This window comes from Anolis sagrei, chromosome 1 (genome assembly GCF_037176765.1).
Source record: "Anolis sagrei isolate rAnoSag1 chromosome 1, rAnoSag1.mat, whole genome shotgun sequence".
Classification (NCBI taxonomy): domain Eukaryota; kingdom Metazoa; phylum Chordata; class Lepidosauria; order Squamata; family Dactyloidae; genus Anolis; species Anolis sagrei.
In genome coordinates this window covers 239,358,105-239,375,902 of record NC_090021.1, presented here as the reverse complement: position 1 = coordinate 239,375,902, position 17,798 = coordinate 239,358,105, and the positions used below count along the sequence as shown (strand labels likewise).

The following is a 17,798-nucleotide window of genomic DNA, read 5'->3' as shown; positions in this document are numbered from 1 at the left end:
AGAATGGACACTTTTGGTATCTACTGGGGGTCCTGGCACCAGATCTCTGCAGATACCAAAAGCTCACTATAATGTAATTCTGCAACTAACTAAAATTAAATGTGGTTTAAATTTATTGAAAATACACTACTTGCTGTCCACAGATGGAGTGTACAAGATTTACTGTTTTATATATATAGTTCATCCAGGTGTTTTCAGCATTGACTCAGCAACAATGCTTTCTCAGCAAAGTAGATGTCTACCTGGAAATTATTTCTTTAACAAAAAGAGATAAAACTAATATGGAACAAGCAGGGATAGGTTTCAAATCTCAGACAAAAAAGATTGGTTTAATATGTATTCATTCAGAACTAATGGAAACAATGAAACAACCAGGTCAGTTAAAACATAAAAATGAGAAAAAATAATTTGAACCTTCTACAGGTCACTTGAAAACTTCTTCAAAGTGAATATTTCACAAGCCTCCACTTTTCTTATGATTTCCATTTTGGTGCCCAGACTTGTAAATCCATGCTTTTTAGCATGCTAAAAATAGCTGGTGAATCAGGTTAATTCATTTCCCCATTTCCTTTTGTTTTGCTCTTCACACATGCTCAGTGAGGGATTCTAGAGGCAACTATTGTAGGCAGGTAACATAACGAGTATAGGAGCAAATGAGGAGGATCTCATTCCTTTCCAGCTCAAGTTTTATTGAACTGTTTACTTACTGTACACATTTTACTGCAACCTGGCAATTGAAATTATGTGTTTCTCCAGGTCTTCACCACCACCATTCATTTCCAGGGCTGTTTAGAAGACCTTCCAGTTAGACCAAAGACAAAAAGAAAAAAAAGGAGAGGATCGATGAGCACAAAAATACTCCGTAGAGAGGAGTTTCTTTGATAGAAACTTTCTTACCTGAATCCCCATGTGGGGAGAGAGTGTAGAATAGAAATAAAGTTTTATTGTTATATTATATAAGTGTGCCTGTGTAAAATAGTTTTAAAGAAGTATTTATGTAATCATCAAAGTTACATTTTGCTTTCAGGAGCTAACCGTGTGACATTACAAGATTCCAACATTCTTCAACCAATGGGTCTGACAGTGTTAGGAAATCATCTATATTGGATTGACCGCCAGCAGCAGATGATAGAAAGAATTGAGAAAACGAATGGGTACAAGCGGGCCAGAATACAAGGTCGAATTGCTCATCTTTCAGGCATTCATGCAGTTGAAGAGATCGATATGGCAGAATTCTGTAAGTTTATTATTAATTACATACTTTTCTCTGGTGTTTTGTTTCATTCAAGTTTAATGGGTGCTAATATGTGATACTTTCACTATTTTAAAGATGTTTTCCTATAGGTCACAAAAAACTATTGTTAGTCAAAAATGACCTAGTTCTACCCAGAAAAAAATGGCTGCTGCTCAATTATTTTGGGGGCATAAATTAGTAGATTAGAGCCAGCATTTGACAGATTTAGAAGAGACATATTATGCAGAACCTAGGTGGATTTCACCAGTGAGTCCTTGACAATTTCTTAGAATTTGATAAAGTGCCAGAAACGAAGGAAGACAGTGCTGCTTGAAACATTAAGCATACCTCAATTTCCAGGCTATATTTAATAAGTCACATTTCAAAAGCTGTTTAATTTAGTTTGTATGCTCTCTTTTAGAGTAAAAAGAGGTCATGAAACAAAATGCATCACCATCAATGGCACACTACAAGCTCTTTCAGTTCTGCTGCTCCTAAGAGTAACTCTGGCCATTAGTTTTGTTGAACCTCTTCTGATGAAGCTACAATTAAATGGGTTTTTAATATTTTTGTCTTTAATGTGTTTTAGCAGAATATTTTGTATTGATGATGTTCAGGTGTTCTTTCTTCATGAGTTAAGTTTAATTTAAAAGTCCTACCGAATGTGTTTATTTTGATGTAATTGTCTGTATGGTATCTTTCTGGCAACTGAATATTTTGCCTTACATGTTGGAAACCGCCCTGAGACCCTTTCAGGAGATAGGGTGGTATACAAATAAAGATGATGATGATGATGATGATGATGATGATGATTATGGATGAAATACACACTGTTTACATTCACACATTATTACATTCTGAACATTAAACAACTTCTTTTACATTTCTTCATTATTGCTCTTTCCCAAAATTCTTCAGTTGAAAAGTCCTAGGAAAGTATTTTGCTGGTAAAAAACTGGAGCTGTGTATCACAAAACTATACCCCGCCTAACATGTATAGAGAATTTTAGAGATGTTTTTAAAATGTTTCAAATGAAGCAAAAGAGAATGCATCAAGCCCATTTCATTTCATATGCTTTGTACCATTATCATCTTGTTCCAGAATCGTTCCAAATCCGTCAAGTAAACAAGAGTGCCTCAGATTTCTTCTGCCTTTTTCCAAAGTAGTCACAGGCTTTTTTAAAAAAAACTCTCCACAACCTTGATGTACTAGATAGGGAATTTCAAAGAGAAGTAAAGTTTTCAACACTGGAAAAACTAAAAATGCTGCTGCCTTATTCCCATATTCCATAAGCCTTCTTCCCATGTGTGCCTGGCCCCCTTAGTATTTTAAAACATAACATTTTGGGGAGATCCGTCTCCCTTGGTGCTGAATGCTAGAGGGCTCCTGGAAAAGGCCATCTGGAATCCTGTATTAGAGTATTTCCATTATTCACTGTAGAGAAACAGCACAATATTTGTTCTGGGTGCCAGTCTATGATTCTTTGGTGTCCTTTGCTTAAAACGAATGTGTTAACAGGATTACATAACAGTGTGTACTTGTTATTCCACAAATGTTAGTTTTAAGTGTATTTTTGGCTGTTTTTTATTTTAAAATTTAAAAAAATAAACAAGACTGGACATGTTGAGCAGCTCCTTATTTATTCAAGAGTCAGGTTACATCCTTTAAATCCAATTGGGAGCTAAGTTCGGGTCATCACCAAACTAATCTTTACCATCATCACTCACTTTTTGGTTCTGTGTAGTCACAGTACAAACCACATGGAATTCACACAGCTTCTCTTGCTCATCAGATTGGGATGTCTCCTGGAAGTACTAATAAAATGTGGGGGGAAAGACATGCAAGTTACCCAACAACTTGTTTTCAGCAGATTATTCAATTTAGGAAAGGTTTTTCTTGCAATAGATTCAGTGGTGGATATAGAAATAGGGAGATACTTTTCTGGTTCTTGCTGACCGACTACAAGCATTATGAGCAACTTTTCCAAGCATCAGGCATCTAACTTCAATAAGATAGTAGTTTAATCAGATAGTTTAACTCTCCAACCAGCCTGGCTAATTTCCCACCCCTCTGTATGCCTGTAGATTTCACATCATCATTGCCATTTCTTTTTCATAGAGCTCATATATCACTGTATGTAATAGTATTATGAACCTATGAGTTGAATTGGGACTATTTAGAAGCAAAGACCAAACCAATAGTAGAGTGTCCTAGGTTTCATACCTGAATCAGCCGGTGGACATCAAAAACATACCTATTTTTTATTAGTGAGTTTCCTCCTTCAGTAAAATCCCCCCACCCCTGCTCCATATATCCATTAATTTATCTGCCTTTTGATCATGAGTAACACCCAAGTCCAAGAAAAAATATCAGTCAATAGCACTAGTTATTTAGGAACCTTCAGCTTTTGTGCTTAAATCCAGTGCATATTGACTTGAAATTAGCTCCCATGAATTTGGAGCCCCCAGTGGCGCAGTGGGTTAAACTGCTGACCTGCTGAAATTGCTGGCCGGAAGGTTGGTAGTTTGAATCCGGGGAGCAGGGTGAGCTCCCACGGTTAGGCCCAGCTTCTGCCAACCTAGCAGTTTGAAAAAATTGCAAATGTGAGTAGATCAATAGGTATCGCTCCGCAGTCATGCTGGCCACATGACCTTGGAGGTGTCTACGAACAGCACTGGCTCTTTGGCTTAGAAATTGAGATGAGCACCAACCCCTATTATTTACAAAAACAAACACACATCTTTGTTCCATCCCATAACACGTGCGTTCTCACACACACCTTTATGAAATGGCTCCAGTCTCTAATGCTAATGATGGATAATTGCAGTGGAAACAGGGGGAAAGTTTTGTCATTTGAGTTTCTATTTTTGGGTGGGTGAGTAAGAGAAATGTGCTAGAGAATCTAAGGGGAAGGATGAACTCTGCCACTTTTGTAATTCTATAGAAAAAAGATTTGTACTCTTTCAGGATAATTTTGGCCAAGTGTTTTTGACTATGTTGTCCATTGCATAAGCTTTGAGGGGTTCCATGCAAACTTCAGATAAGGGGTTGAAGTCTGCATTTAGCTTGGAGAACATAGTTTCCCATGTATTGCTTTAGTTGTTCTTCATACAACTTCTCCAACAGCTACAAATAAACCAATAGCTTTTTCATTTTTTCTTTATTTATTAAGCTGCCCATCCTTGCTCCCGGGACAACGGTGGATGTTCGCACATCTGTATAGCCAAAGGAGATGGAACTCCTCGTTGCTCGTGCCCAGTTCACTTGGTGCTTCTACAGAACCTGTTAACATGTGGAGGTAGGTGATCCAAAAGAAAAAAATCAGTGTTTGGTTTTAGTAGATCTTACAAGTTTTTATGCTCCTGGGGGCAATCTTATGTTGGTTTTCTTGTGATTGACAATCAATACTTACATTACAAACACGATTCTGTTGCAAACTAAAAAAAAGATGAAGCAGAGTTTGCACAAACATTCATCTCATTTGACCTATGATATTAAATCTCAGATACTTTTAATACCTTATGGAGGAAATGATTATCAGAATGTATTGTGCATTACAGGTCAACAATTGTGTGGCAATGTATTGTCGAAGGCTTTCATGGCTGGAATCACTAGGTTCTTGGGGGTTTTTTCGGGCTATAGAGCCATGTTCTAGAGGCATTTCTCCTGACGTTTCGCCTGCATCTATGGCAAGCTTCCTCAGAGGTAGTGAGGATTGTGTGGCAGATTGTAAACATTTACACTTGGATACTTTTCCGGTTCTTTGTCCATCAATATGAGGACAAAGGAAGGAAATATCATCACAAAACTGTCTCCTGATAAATTAGTTTTTTAAACACCATGTCTCCACAAGATATAGTAGGAAACTAGCATGGGAAAAAATACACATCTGCTTTCCCTTCACTTTGTAAGAGTTATGTCTATTGAGATCTTCTGCCAGTTGAAGCTGGTCACAGTACTCTCTATTTTCTGATCACCCTTGTGATGTAAATCAACTGTGGATTGTATCTAGGAATCGGTGGGCCATTAATCAGATTATAAATTGGAGTACACCTCAACCTCCCCTCCAAAGACATTGGGCAGTTGACACTGGAAGATTGCAGTCACCATATATTTTTCTCTGACTGACTTATTGGATCACTCTCATCTGAAAGGATCCTGGTAGTTTGGCATCCGCTTAGCTTTTGAATTTGCTTTTGACTTAGTTTTGCTGGCATACTTACTCTCTGTCCAAATCATACTGGCTTGGGTGTTGGATGGTTTTGATTTTGCTTCCAAGTCCTTTTCTTGCTGGGAATAAGACAAGGAGGAGTCATCATAACCCAGAAATAACTAGTAACAAATAACAAGTGATCTGGAATTAAGTCTTTTCCCTGCCCATAATTGCAAGATATTTAAATTTATTTAGGATCCTGACATAATAAGGGAGTACCTCAGTCCTTTTCAGGTACAACTATTTTAGTCACTTATATAATTACAAAGGTGTGGCCTAACCACTTACGTATGAAAGGCGCCATGAGCCAGTGGTTTGTAATATTACACAAAATAATCATTCTGTTACTTTTGTAGAATGTAAAAGTCAAAGTTTACTTTCACATTGTACTAAAATGGTACCAAAAATGCCCTTTGGAATATGTCCTTGAAATTGTGGTTATAACTAATTACTTTTTAAAAGTCAGATTCCAAGCTCTGGTCGAAAGAGTTTCCCCTCATGCAAAACCACAGTGCAGTTGCCTGAACTGTTCATATGAGTTGGGTTTTTTAATTTTCAGAATTAAATTTATAGTCTGCCTTTTGAGGAGCAAAGGGACCTTTCTGCTTTAGGACTGAGACTCTTGTTCCCACAAACTTACAAGATACTTCGGGCTTTTAAAAAAATCATCCAGCTCTAGTGTCTATTTATGTGGGGGGGGGGGGGGAGTGTCTTATTTCAGCATATATATTACTTCTCTGTTATGGCTAAAAACATTTAATCAAATATTTGCAGATATATTTTCTGGAGAATCCAAAATATTTCATCTTGTAAGGAAGAAGCATTCTCCAACAGTTCATCTTACTGTTTCTCTTCTCGGGTTTACTTTGGAAATACTTGTTTCTCTTAAATGGTTTGTTTGCTGGACTATGAGCTCCCCAGAGAGAGTAATTTCCCTTATAAACAGTTTCTGCCTCAAGACCACAACATGCTTCGTGGTCTTGGCATTTTCATATCTGTTCTGGAGAAAATGAAAAAGAGTTTATTGGCTCGTGTTTCTCAGTTAGTAAAAGATCTCCAGTGTTAGACTCGTTCATCCTACTGCTTTGTTGCATTCTGCTGTAGCTCCAAAATAATGTCCTGTCCTCCATGCCAGCTCTCCCATTCTTTTAGCCTCCTACTTTTGTGTGTCTTGACTATAGTAATATGAAATGAAAGCCAAGTACTTCACAGTAATCACAATATCAACCAACATTTTTTAAAAAAATATATGTTTTGTTTTGTTTTTTGTTTTTTTTTTTATCATTTGCATTTTCATGGCAATTTATCCATGGTGGACATACACATCCTGTGGATAGGAATGGGAAATGTTTAGTCATTTGTTGTTAGACTGCAGCCTCTATCAGATATATCGGCCATTCCCAGTAATAAGGGCTCATGAAGTTTGGAGAAGTGCACCTTTCTGACCCTTGATGGAGAAAGAATCACTCTGTCCTGGGCACTAACTTTTTGTCCTTCTACAGGAATTGATATTATTACGGACTATAGTATGAAGATATTCTCTTTTTTCATTTATGTTTAATTTTTCTGGTTTTCTTTTTCATCCAAAATAGTTTAATGCTTTAAAAGACTTTAAAGTAAGTGTACATTTCTTCCCCAGAGCCTCCAACATGTTCTCCAGATCAGTTCACGTGTGCAACAGGGGAAATAGACTGCATCCCAATGGCGTGGCGCTGTGATGGATTCTCTGAATGTGATGATAAGAGTGATGAAGCTAACTGTCCAGTCTGCTCAGCAGACCAGTTTCAGTGTCAGAAAGGGCAATGTATCGACAGACGTTTGAGGTGTAATGGAGAAATTGATTGCCAAGATAAATCCGATGAAACTGACTGCGAAAGTAAGACATGTCCTCTTTATTGATCTGCTAATTTTTTTCAGAGATAAGGCATAGAAAAGTTATTTTAGATTACAGTGTCCACGGTCCTCTAGCCACCATGAGCTTTTTTCTCCCCAAGTTCTTATCCAAAGTAGGCCATTTCTCAGGTTAGCCATGATATTGTGCCAAACAAGTACAAATTAAGGCAACATAAAAGCAATCCTTGACTCCTTACAGATGCCATCTATGTTTGTCACAGTAGCAGTTTCCCCCTTCCTTGTCTTCCTCTGTTGGATTACTAGAAGGGCTGTGGCTGCTAAGCTGAATGGCTGTTATAACCCATATCACTCATATATTGCCATATAGACTAGGAACTCTTTAGGCGGTGTTAATTGCTTTTTCTCTGCAGGATTTGGCATTGTCAGGAGCGACTTGAGAAACTGCAAGTCACTTCTGGTGTGGGAGAATTGGCTGTCTGCAAGGACGTTGCCCAAGGGACACCCGGATATTTGATGTTTTACCATTCTTGTGGGAGGCTTCTCCCATATCCCTGCGTGGGAAGCTGGAGCTGACAGAGGGAGCTCAACCCTCTCTCCCCAGATTTGAACCACTGACCTATCGGTCAGCAGTCCTGCTGGCACAAGGGTTTAACTTATTGCTCCACTGGGGTCTCCTAATTAAACAGTGAAGCATATATTTAATTTGCACGTAGATAAAAGTGAAGTGTTTGTACACTCTGGAGGCTTTTACAAATATTATTTAATTTTAGCATAACAATCTATTTATCATTTGATTTGGCTGAGAATGATAACAGCTTGTTCTTTTGTCCTTTCCTTTTCAGCAATTTGTCACCCAAATGAGTTTCGATGTGCCAGTGGCCAGTGTGTTCTTATGAAACAGCAATGCGACTCTTTTTCAGACTGCATTGATGGCTCTAATGAACTTGCATGTGGTAAGGAAATTCATTTTGCTGCTTTATTTCTAGATTCTGGATGATATTGTTTATTTCTGAATGTTTCTGTGAGAAATTAAACATGGGTTGAAAGAGGGGGATCTCTTTTTTAAAGGACTGTGGAGATCCAAAAAGATACTTTTCACATTTGGCTGTCGATCTGTCTTGTCTGTTTCTCCCTCTCTTTCTTTCTTTCTTTCTTTCTTTCTTTCTTTCTTTCTTTCTGTGTGCATGTAAAATGCAACGTCCTTTAATACTGTTCTGTAGTGTTAAAGAAATCAGTGGTTTATAAAAACCTAACCCAGTCCACATCCTGTCGAGGAATTGCTGTGCTGCAATCAGGCCCCCAACAAGAAGTAGCCCAACAGCAATTTTCAAAAGGCCAAAGCGGATGCAATTATTTTTGTCTGAGCCTTTGGTGGTGGCTAAAATTGGCTTCAGTCCTGTGTGGTTTGTATTAACCATAAATACTTAGAGAAGAGTTTTGGATAATAGTAGTAGTACTATTCTCTCAGCGCTAGGACCTATACATGGGGGGAAACCTAGAGAAGAAAGCTCTGAGATAATCTCAGAAAGCTTGGAGTAGGAATTAAATAGGGAGAGTAAAAGGTGGTGCATTGGTTTGAATGTTTGTACTATGAATCTGTAGACCAGTGTTTGGATTCCCACTCAGCCATGGAAACCCACTTTCTCAGCCTTAGAGGAAGGAAAAGACAAACCCACTCTGAGCAAATCTTGCCAAGAAAACCCCATGATAGGTTTGCCTTAGGGTCACCGTAAGTTGGGAACTCTTTGAAAGCACACAACTAAAAACTCAATTCTGTACCTATAAGCAATAACATTAAACTGCAGTAGAAGCAATCTATATAAAGTAAAATTGGGTCCATATGAGGAAATACTACAGAACCTTTCCCAACGTGACACCGTCTAGATTTTGGATTGCAGTTCACACCATTGTCCACATGCTGTTTGGGAACGGTAGATCTCTACCCCTACACATCTGAAAAGCACAGGTTAGGGAAGGAGCAATTCATGTTAAAAGCAGGGATGGTTAATGGTTTAGTTGTATTTGGCCTAGAGCTGCAATAATCCTTCAGCATTAGCTATGTTGGGCACTGTAAATACTACCATTTTTGTGCCCAGACATTCTAAAAAGGAGCTTTCATTTTTGATAAAGGTTATTACAGTATTAACACATATCAAAAAGGGAACCATCCTCTTTTATGAGTCGAGTGGTGAGAGTCTAATCTGGGGAAACCTAAAAGAAACACTCCCGACCCCATCTCCACACTTCTATGAGGAGATGAGCAAAAGAGCTATCACTGCCATTTTTCTACCCAGGCATTGGTGTCATTAGGGATGGTGTCATCCCAGTGCAATAATAATGATCCCAGTGGAGCCCCCGGTGGTGCAATGGGTTAAACCCTTTTCGGTCAGCATCCGGGGAGAGCAGGTTGAGCTCCCTCTGTCAGCTCCAGCTCCCATTGCAGGTACATGAGAGAAGCCTCCCTCCCCCAAGGATGGTAAAACATCAAACATCTGAGCATCCCCTGGACAACGTCCATGCAGATGGCCAATTCTCTCACACCAGAAGTGACTTTTAGTTTCTCAAGTTGCTCCTGCCATGAAAAAGTGCAATAATATAGTGTCACCCCCAAAAACATCCTCGAATATCAAAATCTCTGAGTTGTGCTTTTCCCTCTGGGCTGCTCAGAGTAAGGGAGGTTACTCATTGGTAAGCAAACAGAAGTGCTCCCCTTGGCCATTACTCATGCTGGGTATATTCGCGCTGTTTTATCATATTGTTACTTCATGCTTGATATGTAATCAGTAGTTTGCTATAGAGTGTTATTCATCAATACTTGGCTTGCTATGTGCCTTTAACAAAAGTAGAAATTGCTAATGGAAATTTGACTATATTCTAGAAGCTGTTTGCTGAAGCTAATCGTCAGAACAGTGTCTCTTGGACAGGGTATCAAAATAATTCTAATTTATTTTGTTTTGTTTTTATAGCAAAAATTAAACCATCCTTAGATGAATCTCAGCCTCACAGTAGTGCTATTTGGCCTGTTATTGGTATCATCCTTTCCATTTTTATCTTGGGAGGGATGTACTTTGTTTGCCAGCGAGTAGTATGTCAACGTTATGCTGGGCCCAACGGACCTTTCCCACATGAATATGTCAGTGGTACACCTCATGTTCCTTTAAATTTTATTGCTCCAGGGAGTTCTCAGCATGGCACTTTTACAGGTAAGAATAGAAGAATATGATACAATTTTAATGATATATTCCTTGTATATTTTTAAGCCTTCAAAATCTCTCAAATAGCATCTTGGTTAAAAATATGATTGTCACTGCATTTCTGCTGTCATGGCAATTTAATATTGTAACATGTTCAAAAGAGGAGATTTTAGAGATCTAGATTCAAATCAGTACTTTATTTTTATCTCTCTCTATAATGTTTGTCAATCTGTTTGCCTTGTGTACCGGTTCCCATCAAGTTCTAGTAATTAAGAATGGACAGAAATCCCTGGAACAAGAAATTGTTTTATTTGGTAGCTTAAGAGCCATTGGCCTCAGTCTAGAGTTTTGTCTCGGACAATGTAGACCAGTGGTTCTCAACCTGTGGGTCACCGGATGTTTTGGCCTTCAACTTCCAGAAATCCTAACAACTGGTAAACCTGATGAGATTTCTGGGAGTTCTAGGCCAAAACACCTGGGGACCCACAGGTTGAGAACCACTGGTGTAGTCCAACTGAATCAATTGAATTTATGTAAGTGCATATTGATGAACTTACCATTGGATCAGTCCATTTTTTCAGGTGGGAGTAACAATTGGATTGAGGTCCACTGTGTAAAGGTGGTAAAGTAGCTTTTTGATAAAAGATATTTTCAGAATACAGAAATGTATGCAACCATAATCATTGCCTGGATTGATTTCATAGTGTGCGTCATTATGTATGTGTGCCAGTTCTTGGCTAAACTTCAGTCCATTTTCATCTCTTATATCCATGTAGGCATCTCCTGTGGAAAATCTATGATTAGCTCCATGAGCCTTATGGGAGGAAGTAGTGGTGCACCTCTTTATGATAGAAACCATGTAACCGGGGCCTCATCTAGTAGTTCATCTAGTACTAAAGCCACTTTCTATCCACAGGTAAGTTTGGAAAATATGAAAAGTCACCCTTCCTCTATTTATAATTGTGCAGTAAACATGAAATAAAATGTCAGTCAGTGAAGGTTATACTCAAAAGATGTAGACAGAACTTGGAAAAGCTACAGTTCAGGACTACAGTTCCTAGAATCCCCCAAGCAGCATGAGTACTACTAGGATTCCAGAAGTTGTAGTTACAAAAAGTAACTTTTCACGGGTCTTCTTTCAGCCTTTAAGTTGTTGAAGGTGTTGCCTCATTCACTTTGCTAAACAGTAATGAAACAGCTCCCTTGAGAACAATCCCAAAGCGTTTAGTCCAACCAGGGAGGCTACTAATGAGTAAACAGTGATCAGTTTAGTAGTGCATGCTTTTGTTAAAACCTTTGAGAACATTCCTGAGTGTTTGCATTCCTATATCTTTCTCCCCCTCGCAATGTGTAATCATTCTGTGTTTGCCACACTTTTTGATGTTGCTGACCTATTCAGACACTTGGTACTAGGCAGTCCCAGAAGCGTAAGCCAGAGTGAGAAAACAAAGGGAGATGCTCCGTCAGAGATGGTGGAGGGCCTCAAAAGCTAAACATTCCATCAGTTGTTTATTTACATTGATTTTGTCTTGGATCAGCATGAGCCAATCGAAATTCCCTGAACTGTTTTCCCATAAACAAAAACAAAGCAGTAAAGAAAAGCAGAAGGTGGGAAAACAATTAGGACACATTATTCTGAGCTGTGTTAAGCAAGTAAATCCAAGCCATTTATGTCAAAGTTATGGTAGATTTTTTTTTAAAAAAAACCTACATAGCAAAAGCAGTAGAAAATATGTGATTACAACTATTCATTATTTCACAACAGTCCCCTTTAAATATAAGAAGTGATTAAATGCCTGTTTTTAAAGATATCAGTTATTAAAATGATAATATTTTTTAGAGATGCCACTGTTCAAAAAGATGAGTATTTAGGATCTTTTGGAAAACCAGGAATCTCCATAGCCTTTTGGAAGTGTGATTCTTTTGGAGATTAATTGGCATTCACACTATCTGGAATAATCATAACCTTTTGGAAAGGCATGACCTTGTTAGAAATCATAACCTTTTGGAAAGTACAATCTTCCTGAGAAGAGTTAAAAACTTGCTTTAGTCAGTCTTCTCCTTAGTGGTAAATAATATCCACTAGTATTCATGCCGGGCAATTTAGGTTTCTCAACGGTTAGACTGATATCTCTGGTTATCTCTTTGAACTGTGAGGAACAAAAATATGCCAATGCATAAAATATATATGTAGCAGATCTTCAGAAGTGTTATTTCAATTACCCCAAGATATCTATTCTCCCATAAAATATATTGCTTTCAAATCATGCTCTCAAGAGACCAATAACAAGTAGTCTTTGTTAAAAGTTAACATAGTTGATTTACTTACAAACTTCATGTATTAGCGTACAGGCACATTGGTTTCATCTTAACTGACTCATACAGACTTAATATAAACTGACTACTCATTGGAGCATACTGTACTATACTTCTGATGCAAACATCAACTATACTTCTCATGCAAACAGTCTCAGACTATAACTGACATCAACGGACTTAACCGAGTTCCAGCTGACTTCTGATTCAAATGGATTCTAAAATGCAGTCTCACTCTGAATATTCTCAAATCTGGGCCACACTGTCTGTAGCCCCGACCACAACTTCAAATAACATTATAGAGTTAAGGAAAAACTGCATGCCAATATATACATACTATATAGTAAGCAGTCTCAACCATATACACAACAAATAACTAGTACAGGAAGCTTGTAGAAGGTTGCTGTTTCCAATAGGATCCTGGTAAATTTATTAACAAAAACAAAAGGAAAGGTATTGTCAAAGGCTTTCATGGCCGGAATCACTGGATTGTTGTAGGTTTTTTGAGCTATATGGCCATGTTCTATAAGCATTCTATCCTGACATTTCGCCTGCATCTATGGCAGGCATAGATGCAGGTGAAACATCAGGAGAGAATGCTTCTAGAACATGGCCATATAGCCCGAAAAACCTACAACAACCCAAAAGGAAAGAAGAAGAAAAGGAGGGGGAATACTTTGGTTGAGTCATACTCTCTCAGCTTCCAAGTCAATGGCAAAATCTTCTAAGCAAATTTTGCCAAGAAAATCTTGTGATAGAATCTCCATAGATCAGAAATGACTTGAAAGTGCACAACAAGAACAACAACAAATATTGAACACTTCTGATGGAATTTCTACCATGCTTTGTCTTTTTGTCAAATTCATAATTGGTTCCTCTTGTTATCTGGTCATCCCAAGGACATGCAAAAAGTCTCTTCTTGAAATTTTGTTTACGAACTCCTCCATACAAAAGCCAGAATGATTTTCAGGGCTTTTGCTCCACCCAGAGATATTAGCTATGAACCCATGATTCCTACTTTATGCCTCCACAGATCCTGAATCCACCACCTTCACCAGCCACCGACCGTTCCCTTTATAACACAGAAATGTTCTATTCCTCAAACATTCCATCAACAACAAGATCTTACAGGTAAGCGTTTATCATATAATGTTGATACCAATGGTGTAAAAAATTAAATTAAACTTTAAAAAACCACCTTTTGTTCTATTTTGATTCTCTCTGTTTTTAACATACCAGTCTAGAGCAGGGGTCCTCAAACTAAGGCCCGAGGGCCAAATACAGCCCTCCAAGGTCATTTACCCAGCCCTTGCTCAGGGTCAACCTAAGTTTCAAATTACTTGAAAGCACACAACAACAACAACAACAACAAGCCTATCTCATTAGCCAAAAGTAGGCCCACACTTCCCATTGAAATACTAGTAAGTTTATATTTGTTAAAATTGTTTTTTTGCACTACGAATAAGATATGTGCAGTGTGCATAGGAATTCATTCATGCTTTTTTCAAATTATAATCTGGCCCTCCCAACAGTTTGAGGGCCCCTGGTCTAGAGGAAAGATAGAGAACCTGTTTAATATAAACTGTTTTTGGACTTGAATTCAAAGATGTCCCATCCAGTATGCTCAGTTGCAAAGGGGCTGTATGAATTTCAGTCCAAAATATCTGGAAGGTCAAAGATTCCTCACTCCTGATGCAGAGTAAAATGTAGCTGACATAGCACTGGTGCCAGTGGACTTGACTTTAGCACCTCCACTACAAATAGCCAATATAAGTACACATGCCATGTATGTATTTTAAGATTTATTTTAAAATTCAAGAATGTGTTGTTTTAGGAAATCGCAAACCACCCATTGGCTATGCTCCCAGAATGGTCTGGCACTGGAAAACAAAAACAATGTAAAAGATAGATATTGTCCCTAAAATACAATTAAAACAAAAATCATCAGCAGCAAAAACCTACTTAACTGTTAAAGTCTTAAGAGGGCAAAAACATCTTTGCCAAGAAGGTATTAATGTTGGCCTCAGAACATAGGCAGGCTGATAGAGGATAAAGGATGTGCTAGCATGAATCCCCAATAGGCAACCTTGGTGTCCTAGCTTCCTCTTAATCATTGTCATCCTTGAGACAGATAAAAAGAAATGGTCGTGTTTGTACACCTCACCTTTCTCTGTTAAGAAGAATGCCTTTTAACATTTATTTTTAAATCATTTTTCAGGCCGTACCTGATCCGAGGGATAGCTCCACCAACCACTCCCTGCAGCACCGATGTATGTGACAGTGACTACACAACAAGCCGGTGGAAAGCCAATAAATACTATATTGATCTCAATTCAGACTCAGACCCCTACCCCCCGCCTCCTACTCCCCGCAGCCAGTACATGTCAGCAGAAGAGAGCTGCCCGCCGTCTCCGGCCACGGAGCGAAGTTACTTCCACCTCTACCCTCCTCCCCCATCCCCTTGTACAGACTCTTCATGATTTCAGCAGAAGGAACTTTTCTTTTATTTCTCCTGTAAATATATTTTAAATATGAACAAAGATTTTTAAATATATATTTTATGATCTAAAATGGGGTGGGAACTTTTAATAATGTGAATAAAAATGGGTGGGCCAGGGCTGTGAAAATTGTACAGCAAAAGAATATTTATAAGATGTGTTTTTTAACTTAATATTCATTCTTTTGTGCCATATTTTGCCTTTGCATTGAAGTCACACAATTTAAATTGACCTCCAAAGGAGGCAGTAAGTGGGGAATATATACTGAGAGCTTTTTGAAATCACCATTTTGATTCAGTAAAGGGGAATGTGGGGTGGTTGATTTTTTGGCTTTTGTTTTGTTTTGTTTAAATATCAAAAAGAGGAGTAAGTAATACTGTGTGAATGAAAGGGAGTGGTGTTTAAATACACGCACAGGAAATTCAAAATGTTTGCTTTAAGGGATACTTGATCATAGGTAGTTAACCACAAATATGCACTTTCTTTTGGAACGCTGAATGCAAAAAGAGGCCCCTCCTGTTGTATTTATTCCATCGCCATTTTGCTTTCCAAAAGAATCAGTGCCTAAGAAAGCTTGCACTCACTTTATCATTTAATACAAACCACTCTTAATAGGACGAAATGAGCATGCAACTCCACTGGGCAATCTTTACACAAAAACTCCCTTTAGGATTCTGACAATCTCAATGTAATATTTAATTGGAAAAGCCGATGAAGCTTCAACTTTTTGCGGAAGCCCATACATTCAGTTTAGCAGTTGTCAAGAGGTATGCAGTCATGGGACTCGTGATTCAAATAGAAATAGAGAAATTGGGAAAAGGTACCACTATTCATTGTTGTGCTTTTCTGAAAAGTCACTCTCGCCCTGAGACGAATTAGTCCCCCTGATCTGTGAGTGCCAGTTGCTCACGGCACTCCGTCCCTCATTTCTAGCCCCAGGAACCATTGTGTGAAAATTCAGAGTTTATAATTTTATTTACAAAAAATGGGACAGCTGAATAAAAATGTTTTGGCTAAAATTGTGTCCCTAGTTCATTGAGAAGGACATTTATATAATTGTTTACAAATTGGATATAGCAGGTACCTGCTTAGAAGAATCATTCTTCCTTCTCTTTCAGGAAGGAATGCTTCTTTTAGGATTTCTGCTGACTTTTTTCCTATGTTGAGAAACTGCAAGTCGCTTTTGGAATGAGAGAAATAGCCGTCTGCAAGGACGGTGCTCAGGGAACGCCTGGATGTTTTTTGATGTTTTGTCATCCTTGTGGGAGGATTCTGTCATGTGCCCATATGGGAAGCTGGGATTGACAGGTGGGAGCTCACTCCATCTCGCAGATACAAACCACTGACCTTCAGATCAGCAGTTTAGCTGGCACAAGGGTTTAACCCATTGCACCACCGTGGCTCCTACTGCTGACTGAAAGTTGACAAACTTCAAATTGGATTTAAAACTCCGAAGGTTTGACAGATTTGGCTTATTTTTCATGAAATTGATGAAAAGAATATTTGCATTAACTCCACCTAGAAGGGATGAAATTGCCTCATAATCACAGAGGTAGAGGAAAGCACCTCTGTGCTAGATGCACCAAATCCAGAGCTTATGGCTAAAGCATATTAGATATGAATATCCAGAATGCCTATCCCTGGCTATTTCATTGGTTGTGATGGAAACTGAAAGTAAATGTTCTGAAATTACTTCTATTTTTCAGTAGATTTTTTCCCTCATATTCCTGGAACATACACCATTGAAACAAGTATTTGCCCTTTTTCCGAGTGTCATCCCTGTCTTTTGTAGACTGTAATATGAAATCTCTTCTCAGATAACAGTTATACCATTAACTAAGACATCTGTAGCTTAGGAGCAGCCTGTCAAAGTTATGCATGACCCTGGGGCCTCAATAGCAGCTTGTGGTACTAGTGTAACATTCCAGCAATACTGTTTTGGTACTGGTTCTATGGTTTGTGTTGCAGGCACAACTGTAGGCGTCTCCCGTCCTAATAGTGATACATCAGGTTTAAAGGTCAGTCTATTAATGAGTTTCACTCTCCAACACCTGGCTTCTGCTTATCAGGGCACAGTGACTCCCAGCTGATACTTCTTGATGCACATATGAACCGTTCAGCTTGTGGGGGTCTATTTTTGTTATATGCAGAGCCATTTTCACCTTGGAACTGAGCAATGAAGTCCTGTTCATATATACTCTCCAGCAGCGTGTGGCCTGAGGATGGGATTATTCCCTATTTTATGACTATGGGATGATCTCCCTCTTCATACCATGGGGAACCAGCATACAGGCAGTCCCCAAGTTACAAACAGGATAGGTTCTGTAGGTTTATTCTAAAGTTTAATTTGTTTAAAGTCAAAACAGATACATTTTTAAGTGTATATAGCTGTGGTGTTTGTTTTGCTGCGTGTGCTCCTGTTCAGATTTCACCTCATTTTCTGTCCATCTGACAAATTGGAATTTAAAAAAATGTGGTTTGCTGTGGA

At 38.5% G+C, this 17,798-nt stretch overlaps 1 protein-coding gene across 1 annotated transcript in view; it reads left to right on the top strand.

The window, feature by feature from the left end:
* LRP5 (LDL receptor related protein 5) overlaps positions 1 to 16,329 on the top strand; it is a 139,583-nt gene extending 123,254 nt beyond the window's left edge. The window contains exons 16-23 of the mRNA XM_060769762.2: positions 1,028 to 1,237; positions 4,408 to 4,533; positions 7,088 to 7,324; positions 8,145 to 8,255; positions 10,269 to 10,505; positions 11,273 to 11,412; positions 13,846 to 13,943; positions 15,031 to 16,329. Of these exons, the coding sequence (XP_060625745.2) occupies positions 1,028 to 1,237; positions 4,408 to 4,533; positions 7,088 to 7,324; positions 8,145 to 8,255; positions 10,269 to 10,505; positions 11,273 to 11,412; positions 13,846 to 13,943; positions 15,031 to 15,292 (1,421 nt within the window). The 3' untranslated portion in view covers positions 15,293 to 16,329. The remainder of the gene's footprint in view (positions 1 to 1,027; positions 1,238 to 4,407; positions 4,534 to 7,087; positions 7,325 to 8,144; positions 8,256 to 10,268; positions 10,506 to 11,272; positions 11,413 to 13,845; positions 13,944 to 15,030) is intronic.
* Positions 16,330 to 17,798: the final 1,469 nt, after the last annotated feature.